Consider the following 16,163-nt stretch of genomic DNA (forward strand, 5'->3'; position numbering starts at 1 on the left):
AACAAATACAAAAACTAGTCCCAGCATAACTAATCAATTGAAATATAAAATATACAGGAAAACAGAAATTAGATGTACTGGAATACTGCATCCAGCTTTGGTCACCACGATGTAAAAAAGATGTCGAGACTCTAGAAAGAGTACAGAGAAGAGCAACAAAGATGATTGGGGGACTGGAGACTAAAACATATAGGGAACGGTTGCTGGAATCGGGTATGTGTAGTTTAATGAAGAGAAGGGTGAGGGGTGACATGATAGCAGTGTTCCAATATCTCAGGGGCTGCCACAAAGAAGAGGGAGACAGGCTGTTCTCCAGAGCACCTGAGAGCAGGACAAGAAGCAATGGATGGAAACTAGTCAAGGAGAGAAGCAACCTAGAACTAAGGAGAAATTTCCTGACAGTTAGAACAATTAATCAGTGGAACAACCTGCCTCCAGAAGTGGTGAATGCTCCAACACTAGAAGTTTTTAAGAAGAGACTAGACAGCCATTTGTCTGAAATGGTATAGGGTTTCCTGCCTTAGCAGGGGGTTGGGCTAGATGACCTCCAAGGTCCCTTCCAAATTATTATTATTATTATTATTATTATTATTATTATTATTATTATTATTATTATTATTATTATTATTAATGTATAATGCCAGATGAACCTCCATCAGAATGGCATCAATAGCCAGACAGCCATTTCCTTTATGATTCCCTAATTAATTTTAGCATATCAAATGGAAATATTAAAATGAAATCTTACAATATTTCCTAAAAGTAAGACAGGAAGGGCAGAGCAATCAGTTTCATAAGCTCATTGTTAAAACCTTATTTTCATATCAGACAATTTTGCATAGCACAGCTTGTTTTAATAGACAATTTAAAATAGGAACTTGGATTGTCTCAGAAATAATGAAAAAATGCAAAAGGTATATTTCACGCAAAATGTGTCTATGCTACCATTCCTAATTAAGAGGCATGCAGTACCACTTTCTATGACCTCTGAATTAAGTTCAATCCACTATTACATGGAATACAGTATGAAAATCAAAATGTATAAAAACATGGATCAAAATAGCAAGCTCAGAATCTTGATGATTTTGGAGTATTAATTTATTAATCTATTCTTTATTCTCCATGCAAACAGCTTAAATACACAGTTAATGTATATTTTAGATCACTGTTAGGCAACAAAATATGGAACTATGGCTAAAGGATTATAGATTTTGTTTTCCAAAAATAAGCCCACGCCATGTTCCATACTGCACAGGGGAAAAAATACTGATTTCCTTTATAGTATTATGTGGGGATTACAACTGCATAATGCTAAAACCTCCAAGTTTAACCCTTTGTATTAACATGCATTCCAGCCTTCACTATAAAAATACACTGTAATTTTAAAATCAACAGTAGTCAATATCTAGCTATGCAGGTGCTACCTTCCAAGAGTCGGCAACCAGCATAGCAATTGTGAAGAATTCTGGAAGTTACTGCAAGACCGCACATCTGGAAATTGTACAGGTTGGGAAATAGTGTTTTATGCAAATCACTGGACCCCACACATTGCTTTGTCCTTGCATCTTCCTCATTTTTAGCATAAAATGCACCTTTCTTGAGTCTCATTCCTAATTCTCATTGTTCTATCCCACTCTATTATTTCTCATGAGTGCACGATGATGATTTGGCACTCTTGGAATTATTTTTATTTTTGCTGTCTTGCTTTGAGATTCCCTTGAGATTAAGATGGGAGCCTGTGAAAACATTGGATTATCTAAAAGACAGAAATCCTGGTCTCTCTTACAAAATCATCTAAAGCACAGGTGTCAAACTCGCCGCGTCACGTGACGTGTCACCATGTATCGTGACTTTTTTCGCATTGCCGGAGCTGGGGTGGGCACGGCCTCCATGTGATGCAACTGGCCCACGGGCTAGCAATTTGACACCCCTTTTCTAAAGAGTAAATAAATATCAACATTACATCATTTCAAATTGTTAAGGTATTATATTACAATTTGATGAGTTGCATGTTTGAAAAGTATTGGTCATAGATAATAAAACTCAAATGAATGTTTTCTGTGGAGGATAATATTGAGATGGTTGCCAAAACAACAGATGTAAGATAAGAATTTCATTTAAAAGTTGCTAAAAAAGCCTGCTGTTTAAAAATAATAAAAGTGAAAGATTCCTGATACAGGTGGTCCTTGCTTAATAGTCATACATTCAGAAACTCTTGAAAGATCAGGTGGTGTTGAATGAATGAGGAGTCCAAATTATGTTTTCTTGTAATTGCAGCCACCACAGAGTCCCTGCAGCCACATGATCACAACTGAGGTGCTTAGCAACTAGCTCACAATCACAATATTGCAGCATCCTATAGTGACCTGCATTTGTGACCTTCACTGCCAGCATCCAAAAGCAAAATCAATGCAGAAGACAGCAGGAGGTAGCAAATGGCAACCATGTGACATCCTGCTTAATGATAGCATAGGATTTCTTTAACAATGACAATAGGAAGTGCTAGAACTGCTATTGCTAAATAACAAGTCACATGACTTCACACTTTAAGACTGCATTGCTTAGCAATGGAAATTCCAGTCTCAACTACTATTGTTAGCTGAGGACTACTTGTACCCACATAAATACGTATATTAAAAAAATTCCTACCCTCAAAATTGCTAATCTTTTACATTTCTTTTCACAGCTATTTCAGTTTTTTTAAAAAAATAATGAGCTCCAGGACAAATCTATGTTTAATGTCTCTTGAAGATAAGAGCCTACTGTCAACTTTAAAAAATGAGCATGGCTGCAGCCATCTTCCTTATTCATTTTTGGTTGACACATTGAAAGTAGGGAGGGGAAAATTGCCAGGTGCATTGCTAGTCTAAATAAACCTTTGTCCCTGGGAACCAAGGTCATCGGCTGCTCCCGAGACTGCAGGCTGGACGTTTCGTGAGAAGCCCGCCAAGAAAATGTATTGGGAAACGTAGTTGCTTGCATAGCCTTAGGGGTGGGATTTCTTAACTTTGTAATGAGGAATTGTTACATGTGTCTTCAGACTTGGTTTCACTTTTGACATGCCAATCCTTTGTAACTAATAAACATGTTCTTTGAGGAATTTCCAAGCCTTGAAGTTCTGTTTTATTTGTTTTTGTCTGTCGGAACCATGACACCTACCTTGTTTTGCTAAGCAAAAATATAGACTAAAGCCTATTTGGTAGGCCTCTGTACTACTCTGAGCCGGGATGCGATTTTTTTATATTAAGCAATATATTTTAAGTAATGAGAGCAATAGGCTTTCCCCTCTTTAGAGGAAAGCAAATGTCTTATTTTATATACCCCTCTATTTTGAACACCAAAATTTCTGTTTAGTTTTCAAAATCCCTTTATTACAGGATTCCAAGGATGTCTGACACAACAGTCCTTTTATGTGCAATCTGTCCACAGTACTCTCAAGCTTGTTTATTTGTTTTATGTAGAGCAACTTTCCTCTACAGCAAGCTTATGCTTTCTCTTTGCCAAGAAAGAAAGAAAAAGAAAGAGAAAGAGAAAGAGAGAGAGAGAGAGAGAGAGAGAGAGAGAGAGAGAGAGAGAGAGAGAGAGAGAGAGAGTAATTTTGGCTTCACATTGGTGTGCTGGAGTCCCATGTTACAAACATGTGAAATGGGTCTACATTGAAAAGGAAGCCCCATGACAGCTTTAAGGTGGAACTTGCCTGTTTCGTCGCTGCCAGCAAGCCAGAAGCAAGACACAATCTGGCTGCAGAAGCCGCCCTGTGCATTTAATAAAGCCCTGTATAATAAGAATGAGCTCACCACCATACAAAGTACTAATTATCAGCAGTATTTTCCAGAGGATGTGAATAACTCCCCCTTGTGAGAAAAAGGCCCAAGGCACCACTCTGGGTCACTCTGCTTAATGTGAAATACGAATGGCTCCTTAAGACTGCCATGCTTGTTTGCAAAGGTCCTGAATAGTGAAACAAGATCAGTAGGAAAAGATAAAAAACAGTATCTGTTGTTGTGGGTGGGGGTCCCCTCTTTACATAGTTAGGCTTTGATGGTATCAAAGTTGGTAATCCGGAATCCTACTGCATTATTTGAGATTCAGTTTCCCAACAAAGTTTTTGAATACATTCTAATGATGTCTGAAGAGCTGCACTGATTCATGACACACATATATCATTCTGCTTTTTATGAGGCCTGAGCCACTGGAAACCAACTTCAGTAAAACCTCGGTTAAAAAAAAACATACTTTAGGCTGTGTTTAATCATCACTTATGTACCCCCACCCTTATCCTTGTATGCTCATGTATAGGTGGATTTCTCCTGGTTTTGGCATAAATCCAAGTTTCTCAAGCTTTGAAGCATGGTTTTTTTCCCCTACCCTTCTAATGAAGCAATAAGAAATTCAGCAAGAAAAAGGTAGCAACTCATTAGGTTGCTTGTAAATCTGAAGACCCTATGCATTTAGATGTAATAGAAACTCATAATTTTAACAGCACTTTGAATGGCCTGTTTTTAAATTAGAATTTAGGCTATATCCATAGCCTCAAATGAATCAGCTGAAACATCAATGTTTTTTTCTCATTGTCTGCAATACTAAGATTTCTATGAAACGTAGTTACAGTTTTCAGGAAAGTTTCTGATGTTGTCTTAAAACCAAATATAGTCATTTAAATTAAACAGTAAACAAATGGTTTACTAAGGTAGCTTCCCAATCTGAGACTTTAAATATAACTATCTGGCTTGGATTAAAATCAGAATCAGCTTGGATGTTTCTTTTATTAAGAAGCAAGACTTGATTTTATTTCAAAAATGTTTCCTCTGAATATTAGAGGCTGCCCTTCACAACATTACAGAACTCCAGAGAAACAGCCAAGTGGGTTCATACTTGTCTTGTCTAGATAAATTTAAATATTTACCTGCTCTTTGGGTGGCTTACTTAATCTAAAAATATTGAGACATTATTGTGCAAATAGATATAAATAATCTTGTTTCACTCACAAAAAATCAGAGTTATGGCTTGTGGTTACCTCTGAATAACCTAACATTTTTTATCTCCAAAGCTTTGCTAGCAAATGATTCTTATTGCACTTGCTGGGACTATTTTTAGTATGGTGCAGCATATTAAAAATGCATTGCAAACTGCTATTTTTATTTTAATTCTAATACCTTTACAACAGCTGATTACTTATTCTGAGAAAATGTAACCTGTAAATTCTAAAAAGGAAGAAATAGATTCTTAAAAGTTATCTAATTCATTGTTTTGTGATCATACTCTAGTCCCATTTTAGATTAAACTTAATTGTGAGGAAAAGGCATGCTGTGTTAGCCATCCCTATTTTGGAGCATTCCAAATGAGTCAGAGCTGTAACTTCTAGAATTCTCTGCAATTTGAAGAGCACTTTATTGAGTCACCAGCAATTATCGGCAGTTTATGTAAGTAAAAGAATTGTAATGATTTTTTTTGTACAAACACCCGTTGTTGAACTATAGCTTACATTTTATTTAATTAAAATTTAATGACACTAGGTATTATTTCCAGGAACAAATTGTAAGATGAGGGGGGTCTTCCAATCAGGCTTACTGTTAGGGTTAGAATTTCTAATGTAAATATTCTTGGGAATAAAAGCTTTAGCCCAGGTTCACAATTCATGACTTCTCAAGGTATTAAAGAATTGGAATACACGTAGTGACATTCAGAACCCTTACTACTACTGTAGTTTATTTTCATGTAAAAAAGAGCACTATATAGACAAAAATGAAAATGGCTTCTAACTGCATTGGGAAAAGCAATGCATCAAGCCCTCAGTGCTTATTTTTTAACTTGCTATTGTAATTTTCTAAGATCAAATGAAGTTTTTCTGCCTGTCTGAAAAACAGAAGCAATAGAACAAGGTCCATAAAAGATCATTGAGTTCAGCCACTTTTACACTGTAAAATTGAAAAAAAAGATGATTCCAGGTGTAAACCTAATACATCAATGTGTTGTGAAGATTAATTAAGATCTAATAATAGTAGTACTAGTTCATTTTGACTCATACAAAGAGTTGTCAAAAGACTGGAAAGAACTATTTACCATATAAAACTACTGACAAATCACTACAAATGACAATGGAGAGAAATTATTTAAAAAGCATGAAAAAGTGGGATCAATCAGAAAAATGTTAGTTGGCAGATAGCCATATCCTTTTGACAAAATGTTTTTTTCTTCTTCAGCTCAAGCTTAAACTAAAATTTAACACCCAAGGTTTGGTACAAGCTTGAACTAACATTTCATTTCCAGGAGTCTGGAAGTTATTGTCATGTGGCTCTTGGCTCCCTAACACAGGATTTATCACATGTTTAACACCGAGTAAAGACTAAGTGATCTTCTGAATAAATTACTAAAGAGTGGCAACATACAGTATATTTGAAGGGTTGAGGAACAGCATGGATGGAAAACAAGGTTAATTGAGTCCACAGAATTATGATATACCGGTTAGTAACAAACTCCTTTCTACCACAATCCAAAACAAACTGTGTCTGAGACATAACAAAGTATATTAGTTCCAGTCATAAAATATCCCAGCATATGAGAGAATAAACCATGCTTGCCTTTTTCATTTTCCACAGTCATCTACAACAAGTAGCAGCTCTTCAAAAAACATGAATAAAAGAACTTGCTCCCATGAAAAAAGCCAACACAACTCAGCCCAAATTAAAATACATTACTCTTAGATTAATCCAATGTTTCTCAAACTTGGCAACTTTAAGATGTGTGAATTTCAACTGGCTGGGGAATTCTGGGAGCTGAAATCTATACATCTTAACCCTGTGGAAATCAATCAAAACATTTTTTTTTAAAAGTAACTTCTTTTTAAGGCTGCCATATGTGATATGTAGAAGTGAACCATTCTTATAAGCCTGAAACACAAGAACCAGATGTTTCCTTCAATTCTTAATGAGAGAAGGGCAAATATCAAGCACAGTCTTGCAACAATACACATTCAGCTCCTATAAAACATCTGTTTTATGTATGGAAGGGCGTATCCTAAATGGGATAAAAATGAGCCTATATATTAAAATGAAAAAGACTGCTGAATGCATTGAAGTCTTGTTTTCTTCATTTTTACATTTTGTTTTATGTTCTGTAAAGTAAAGTGATGTTTTATTTTAAAGTCTCTGCATTTAAGGTAGTGGTGCAGCTTCATTTATGCAGTTCAAACTATGTATGCCAGAGGTCCCCAACCTTTTGAGCACCAGGGACTGGTTCTGGGGAGTGTGTTTTTTCTGAGGACCGGAGAGGGCGTGGTTTCATGTACTGCCACGCTTTGTGGGTAGGGTGGCGGTAGCACTGGTGGGGCGCTCAGGGAAGGGGCGGTGCTAGCGCCAGCGGGATGCAGCATGAGTGTGGGGGGTGAGTGCACGCGCATGTGTGTGTGCATTGGCCAGCTCTTCCCGTGGCCCGGTGGCCAAGCGGCCATGCGGCCCATAGATTGGGAACCCCTGAGGTATGCCATATACCACCTGAGCTGAACTAGAATTTTCTAAAGCAGAATCTGTGCAATACAGCTGTGCTAGGATTACACAATGAATCTCTGCCCCTAGAACTACAGGCCAACAATTTTATTAAACAATGCAGTTTAAGCAGGAGACAACACCATGGGTGGATTTGTTCAAGACTCTCTACTGCTTCATCAGTAAAGTCTTGCCCTGGAAACAACTCTTTATTAAAAGCCCAGAACATTGCAAAATAGTGTCTCTCTAGAACCTGATTTCATCAGACTGCAAAAGAACGCATTCATGCTAGTGTTTGTGATAGAAAAATGTTGGATTAAAGTTTTTTACTGAAATTGGAACGAATTGTGATATCTTAAGTTCATTTACAGAAGACTGAAGTAAGTGACTGAATGGTCTAAGACATCAATGAAAACATGTTAAAAATTTTTTAAAGAGTTCAGAGAAAGAGCTATTGTTATTATTCTTATTTGACATTAACATAGTCAAAATTGCACCAGGATGCTACATACAACATCAAGTTTTGATTGGTAGGACAACAGAGACTAGCAAGGTAAAAGAATGCAAAAAACAGATGGACTTAAGCAGACAGCCTTACACGTTCTTGCCCTTTCATTTACCACAGGAATTATATTCCTTTTTTGGGGGGGGGAGCGAACTCCATTTAATTCAACAGAACTTGCACAGTTTAAGAGAAATACATTCAGCTAGATATTAAAGAAGAAAAAAATTGAAATAACAGAATGGACCAGGAATGAGGAAGATTTCGCACCCTCAAACCCAAAATGACCTATGTACATATTATTTGACATCATCAATTATAGTAAGAAGAAACAATACTGTTATATCAGATTTGGGTAATATATTACAGCCAGCAGTATCACAATCATTACAATATTTGCCAGAAGTGGTCTCTTACCAGCACGCTGCCATCTGTCCAGCGGAAGTCATTCTCATACATCTTATCATTTAGGCCAATCCATTGATAGTCATGTCCTATACCTACAGCAAAAATGTATTTTTAGTAACCTTTTACCATTAAAGTGAATTTTCTGAAGATGAAACTGAAATAAAATCGGCCTCCTCATGATTTCTCTAAAACCCATTTCTATTGTTTCTTGTAGAAGAGTTTATTCTTTCTTCTAAGAGCTGTGAATATTTATAAAAGATATTCTTACTAACAATATTTTAACTGATCTTCTGTTTTTTTCTTATTGACTTGTCTAAATGGCAAGATTGTTTCAAAAAGCAATATACCACCGTTAAATAGAACGTGGTAGCAATTACATGAAAAAGCTTGCTTTGGAAATTTGTTATATTTAAATCTACATCTTCAGCAGATATACAGATGCGTTAATATTTGCAGCTTTGATTTATCTCTTTGCATATATGTATGACAGAAATTCCTTCTATCAATAAAGCATCCACTAGCACAAATAAAAACACATGGATATCTAGGTTGATTTTCATGTTCAGTGCTCAGTAAAAAAGCAGCCTTCACAACGCTCCTAGTTTTACAGGTAGTCCTTGACTTATAAAAATTCATTTAGTAACCATTTGAAATTACAATGGCTCTGACAAAAAGTGACTTATGATTGGTCCTCACATTTATGACCAATGTAGCTACTCCATGGTCAGATGATCAAAATTCGTAACCTGCATGTATTTATGATGGGTGTAGAATTCTAAGGTCATGTGATTGCCATTTGTGATCTTTCCACCTGGCTTCTGAGAAGCAAAGTCACTGGGGGGAACTTAACAGCTGCATGATTTGCTTAGCAACCATAGGATTCATTTAACAACTGCAGTGATTCACTTAACAAAAAGCTCATAAAATTGGGCATACTCACTTAATGACCACCTTGCTTAGCAGTAGAAATTCTTGTACCATATGGTCGTAAGACAAGGACTACTTGTATTTCCTAATTAATTTGCTGCTCCGCTATGGCGTGTACACTGTTCTTTTCAAGCATGTATTTTTCTTGCTAATATTGATCAGTTTGCAGGGGTATGGATACGGCAAACAGCTTGGCAGAAAATCAGCAATTCATAGCTTCTCAAAAGAGAAGTCACACTTGATACTGAGAATTTTCTTTTGAGAAAATACTTAGATTGAATATCATCACCAGACACTAACCCAGCTAATGAATACTATTTGCAAACAAAGCTTATGTGCATTAGGTCTTCAGGCAGGATTGTAACAGTCATAAATGCTAGCTATTTGTAAGAGGCTATTTGGCCCCCAAGGGTCAGTATTTTAAAAGTGCCTGAGGATGAAACAGTGTAAGTGGCAAGATCAAAATAAACATTTCATAATGATTTGTCTCACTCTAGTTTTACACTATTTTTTTCCTTCATGAACTAAATTATTCAGGATTCAGAGTATTATTCAGAGTAAAGAATATTCTTTCCAACACCAGCAAATATTGCAACCTCAGCTATTACAGAGCTGGAAATGAGAAGAACAGAACAGCAATCAAGAATAAAATGTCTCAGGAATGAAAATGATAATGAAAATGTTTAGTGTCCTATGAATTATTTATTTTACAGTAATTTACTCCCACTGTACTCCAACAGAAAGCACCTACGGTTTACAAACAGCTGTTCTTCGTGAGACAAGATGCTGGTTAGATGGGCACCCTGCAGGCGGCACTCTCTCTCCGCTGCATCCCACGTCCTGCGATGGGCAAAGTATTTGTAGCACTGCCCTTGAAACTTATGCCATCCATAATCACAGGTCTCAGTGTCTGCAACAAATGAACATAAAATTGTACAGTGAGCTTGCATAGTCAATGACCAGGATTGCCCACTAACCGTGTAAAATTGAAATAAATCAAACAGAAATATCCAATGACAAGTTACATCTAAAGAAATATGAAAAAGAATAGTAGCACATACTAATTTTGTAAGGCATGTGTGTCATTTATGTGTTTTATTTAACATCAACATGTATTATTTGATGCCTGGCTTTCAGCAAGACATAGTATGATGGAAAATAAGAGCATTCTTGAAAAGAAACTTCAGTTCTGGCCTGGAAATTAAAAGGTACTTTGTAGGAGACCATTGTGGTCTGGCAAATCATCCCACCATCTAGAACAGCCTTCTTCAACCTGATGCCCTCCAGATGTATTGGAACAATGGCAATTCAAATTCAGTATATCTGCAGTTTACCAGGTTGAGGAAAACTGGCCTAGAAACTTCAACTGATATATACAAAAGCATGTGGAGAACAAGACGTTTTTAGACAAGTATTGCTATTTCTGGAGCCAAAACTTTAAGCTCTATTTTAGAAGCAGAATGTTTTCCAGATGGAACAGGAAATGGATTGCCTTTTTAACAGAGGCTGCTATTGCAGTGAAATCTGTACAGAAAGCAGAATTCATGTATAGCTTTTTCCCTTTATATCTTCCAAGTGTGTCTCCCTCAATCTCCTGTAGTATAAATTTTTACACAGATGCCATTTGATTTTGTGCATTATTGTTGGGTAGAGTGGAGGGGTACATAATCTAACTGAGCAAAATTTAAGAATACGATCATACAGTGATTTAAATTTTCATTGGTGGGCAGGAACGGAAATAAAACTGCAAGCCTGAAAATTTTCCACACTTAAATTGAAAAGTGCTACTTTAATTCCAATTAAGCAGTATTTTTTACAGTAAGCATCATAAATTATTCTGTCTTAAGCACATAGGATGGAATTAAACTCTCTAAATCAAATCTAGCATTAAGACATCTATCATACTTCCAAATTAATACCAGTAATGACCATAGGAAAACAGATTTTGTGAGAACATAAAAAAAAATCCCTGGCAAAGCAACAGTCATACAGATGGAAAAATGTTAAAATATAGGTGTGGCTTTTTTATGTGTGGTTTGTTTAATGAACGTTGATGACTGCATCCTTACATGACAATTGGAAGACTACTATTCTGCTGCCCTAAAAAAAATCGAAAGTAACAAGAATAACTCTAAACAATGGAAATAGTTGCTAAGCATGACCAAAACAGTGTGACTGAAACAGAAAAAGAAGTGACCGTAAGCAAAATACTGTATGTGGTGCAGCTTTATGTTACAAGATCCAATCTGGGTTGGACACCAGGACCAGAGGTTCAATATTCCAAGGTTTTGGACTTGTGCTGGAGTCCATCCTCAGGGAACGTCTAAAGGCACGGGTTCTTTGGGATGCTCTATGTGTTATATATACATAGAGAATATGCACAGAGCAGTCCAAAGTACACATTCTGGTGAGAGAAGTTCCCTGAGGGTGGGCTCCAGCATAAGTCTGAAAGCTCAGAAGACTAAATCTCTGGTCCCGGTGTACAACACAAATTGGTTCCTGCAACCTTACCTTGGGACATGTATATTTGCCTTCATTCATAAGACATTTTAATATATACAAATACTTATAGAAAGATACTGTATAGTACAAAGTCTGGTGAGTTTTGAATATTTATTGAAAAAAGAAGAGGATGTTTATCTCTCCTGTAGACATTTATTTATTTATTTATAATGAGACTTGTATGCCGCCCTATCTCCTGAAGGACTCAGGGCGGCTAACAACAATAAAATACGAATAAATACAAATATTAAAAAATAATTAAATTGTGTCAAAGTCCCACTAAAACCAATAAAAACATTTAAAATCATAATTAAAAACCCCATTATCATCAGTCCAGGTTGGCCTGTTGGAAAAGATATGTCTTAAGGTCACGGCAAAAGGACCGAAGGTCTGGGACCATCCGGAGCTCCCGGGGGAGTTGATTCCACCAAGCAGGTGCCCCAACAGAGAAGGCCCTCCCCCTGGGGGTCCCCAGCCGACATTGTCTGGCCGACGGCACCCTGAGGAGGCCCTCTCTGTGTGAGTGCACAGGGCAATGGGAAAATGTTCCTGGCAGCAGACAGTCCTGCAAATGCTAAAGTCACAGAACATTTCAAAAGCAAGTCACTGGTACATAATAAAAAAATGTTGCATTAAATGCAGGAAGTTTCCAGCCAGAAGAGGGGGCAGCCTGTCCTCACAAAACCAAGATTATGAGGTAAGTTGAACTGAGAAACAATGACTAGTCTAAAGCTTTTGTAGCTATGGGGGAACTGTAACTTGTGTCATCACATTCAGTAGTCTAATACAGTGGTTCTCAAACTTTTATTCACCATGGCCCATGGCCATGTACCCCCAAGACTGAACTCAAGATTTAAATAACAATTTTTTTCAAGCCTTTGCAAATCTCCTGTGATGACATTGCAACCCCCCAGAGGTCTGTAGACCACAGATTGAAAACCACTGGTCTAATACTTTAACCATTATATAGGAAGTCCTTATCTTACAACTGGACATTTAACAATTATTCACAGTCATGATGTCCTCATAACAGATGCTTTACAGCCCTACCACAGGACTGCATATATTGAGTGCTTGGGAACCTGTTTACATTTACATTTTACATGGAATCATTTGATTGCCATTTGAAATCTTCTCTGCTGGGGGACTTCCGGATGGCAAGGCGTCGCCGGAGGCAGCCATTTCTTGGCTGTCAGCCTCGCGGCTCCATAGAGCCGCTGAAAACAGTGCCAATCAGCTGTTTCGGTGGCTCGGAAGCCCCCACCTCAGGAGAAGAGGAGGGGGTGAGCGTCCAGGTAGGGGTAGAGCTCTCCGGGGCCGCAAGAACTTAGAGTTTTTGCAGCGGAAGGATTGAGCCCCCCCGAAGCCTGGGCATGCTCCGGACTGCAAGGCGTCTCTGCTCCGGGTTTTTTGGAGCAGAACAGGGCATTCGCAACCATCCCTGCTAGCAAGGAAGAGCTTTTAAGAACGAGGACACAGGCAGAGCGATGCAGGAGATTTTGGTGAAGATGGTGTTTTGATCTTTAACTCAATGGACTTTGCTGAACTTGTAAGTGAAAGTGTGTAGCTAACAATAGTGGGTGAAAATAGCGTCTTTATCTTCTAAAGTTCCTGCTTTGGTGCAACAGTCTTCGGGGAAAACTTTATTGTCCCCTGTATCAGCTTTTACAGTAAAAGATCTGCAGAGTTTGCTGCAAGAGACTATGGAAAAGCAAATGCAACAATTTGTTGAGATAATGGAGAAAAAGTTGGAGGAGAAGTTTACAGAGAAATTAGCAGAAATGAGAGCAAACATCACATCTGTAATGTCAAAGCATTGAGATTTTGGATGAAAGAGTGGAAGATCTTGTTCAAAATGATATTAGAATGGAAGCCAAAATGACAGAAACTGAAAATGTGATAGAGAAAATGGATTATGATTTGATTTTGACACAGTATTCTCAGATGGAGTTTGCTTTGAGAATCAGAGGCTTAAAAGAAAATCCTAAGGAAAATTTAACGAAAATGGTTTCTGAGGTTTTGGAAGGGGTGTTGGAGCGACCAGCAGATGAAATAATGGAAGATATAGATAAAATCTTCCGTGTTAATTCGTGGATTGCAAGACAAAGGAAATTACCCAGAGATGTGGTGGTTTATTTTACAAAGAGAAAGATTAGAAATTAAGTTATCCAGGCCTCCTATAATATTGATTTTGTAATGGATGAGCAAAAAGTTTTGATTTTAAAAGAGATTCCTGCAAGAATTTTAAGAAAAAGGAAGGAATTTGCTTTTTTGACACAAGAACTGAGACGACGTGATATTAAGTTTAGATGGCAAATACTAGAGGGTATGGTGGTGACTTATGAAGGTACGAGGCATTGTTTTACCACGGTGATTCAGGCACGTGACTTTTACAGTAATGTTTTAAAAGCAGTCCCATACCGTCTTTGGAGTCTACAAAGAAAAAAGGTGACAGAGAGTCTCAACGTTCCAGAGAGAATCCACAAGATGTTGAAGGGTTAATGCAGACAGATGTGAAAGCTACAGGAGTAGGCCAAATTTCATTATCACAGGAGAAGGCCAGAAATTGGAAGAGGCGTGCTGCTTCTGGAAGAATGAAGCAAACCTGAGGATTAAGTTGCATAATTGCAAGAGATAATAATGTAATAAGGATGCTAGAAGGATTAAGTATTTGGGGATTCATTTTTCACCCTTATAAAATAATTATATAATATTTTGTGTTGCTCTAGTTTTAAGATGATTATGAACATTTAATTGGGAAGATTTATAGTACTGTTTATTGATATTCTGTAGGTTATGCTCTGTTATTTGGATGTGGTTTTTGTATGTTAAAGTTTAGTTGGATAGAATAGTTTTATAAAACTGATATAAATTGTTTTATGTGTGATTGAAATTAATTTGTAATACTTTTATGGGCAATATTGGAGTAGGTAATAGAATATAAGAATATAAGAATGATGTGATTATATAAAAAAAATTTAAGTTTGGAAATAATTTATGGTATTTTAATTTGTATAATATATCAGGATAATATGAATTTAAAGCTTAGTTGGGAAGAAGAACAGCTTTAGACAATTGATATAAATTGTTTTATTTGTGATTGTTTTTATTGGGTAGATTGAAAACTATTATCTTGTTTTTGAATAATTATTGATATGATGTATATATATATATGTTTGGAGTTTATCTATATGAGTTAAAGTTCGATAGTTTATATAGTTCAGGATTGTTTGTGTTAGATTATGATTGTTTGTATTTTTATACCCTGTATTCTGCTCTGGAAAGTGGGGGGAGGGAAAAGGGAGGGAGGGTGGGGGAGGGTGGGAGGGGAGGGGGCTGGGTTTTTTTGTTGTTGTTTGTTAAAGATAAAATCTATTTTAAAACTCTTTAATAAAAAAAATCTTCTCTGCTGGCTCCTCAGAAAGTCAATGGGGAGGCCAACAGGGAAGGTTGCTAGCAGAGGGGAAGTTGGATTTGAGGTTGTACACTGTACACTGGAGCTATGGATCTCAAACCTGGTAAAATGCTAGCGAACACCATTGTTCTCAAGATTATAATGACCCATGTGGTCACTTTATGACTGCAACTGGGAGAGCCAGGATTGTAATCATTTTGCAAAGAAGTCACGTTACTTAATGACCACTTATCTCAACAACTGAGATTTTGGGCCCAATAATGGTCATAAATGGATGACTACCTATACCACGCTGGCTTTAAAAATTGTTCATTTGTTTTAAGTACTAAAGAAGTGTCAGCCTAGTTTGCTTTCACTGGTATGTATTCTGGAACTTTAAAAATTACTACACTCACTAGTGTATAGATATTTCAGATAGGAGTACTTAGTTGATCATGAACAGTTAAGTGTTGGATCTGGTTAGTATTTGGATAGGAGGCTACCAGGAAAAGTTGAAAGTTGAAAATCATCTCAGGGAAAAACACTGGTAAAAGTTCTTCTGATCCTCCCTCTCTCTTTGACATAGGCAGGCAAACAAACACGAATCACTCCAAGAAGTCACTGGGAGTTGAGGTTGACTTTGTGGCTTCAGTCATTTAGAATGTTTCACTAAACCTAGAAGTTATTCCAATGCAGAGAATCATTCTTATCTATGGAAGTTGAGTACAGTATACAAACATCTTTACAAATACAGCAAATTTTATACCTACAGCATGATTAAATGGCTTTGAGAACTGGACTGCAGCTGAATGGCAGACAGAAGTGTTCTAACAGAGCTATTAGAGAAATGAAGCAGCTGGAAACATTGCAGCATTTCTTTACAAAACTTTACCAGCAGCCAAATACCATAGCAAAGTCTATTTCAATAACTGTCAATATCAGAGTT

The 16,163-nt window shown here is 37.0% G+C and overlaps 1 protein-coding gene across 1 annotated transcript in view; it reads right to left on the minus strand.

Moving 5' to 3' along the window:
• The window catches only part of VCAN (versican), a gene marked incomplete at its 5' end in the record, with an annotated part of 84,523 nt that overhangs the window by 12,825 nt on the left and 55,535 nt on the right, over positions 1 to 16,163 (minus strand). Inside the window, 2 exons of the mRNA XM_083357246.1 lie at positions 8,404 to 8,486; positions 10,073 to 10,231. Of these exons, the coding sequence (XP_083213372.1) occupies positions 8,404 to 8,486; positions 10,073 to 10,231 (242 nt within the window). The remainder of the gene's footprint in view (positions 1 to 8,403; positions 8,487 to 10,072; positions 10,232 to 16,163) is intronic.

This window comes from Vipera ursinii (genome assembly GCF_947247035.1).
Source record: "Vipera ursinii genome assembly, chromosome: 2".
Taxonomy (NCBI): domain Eukaryota; kingdom Metazoa; phylum Chordata; class Lepidosauria; order Squamata; family Viperidae; genus Vipera; species Vipera ursinii.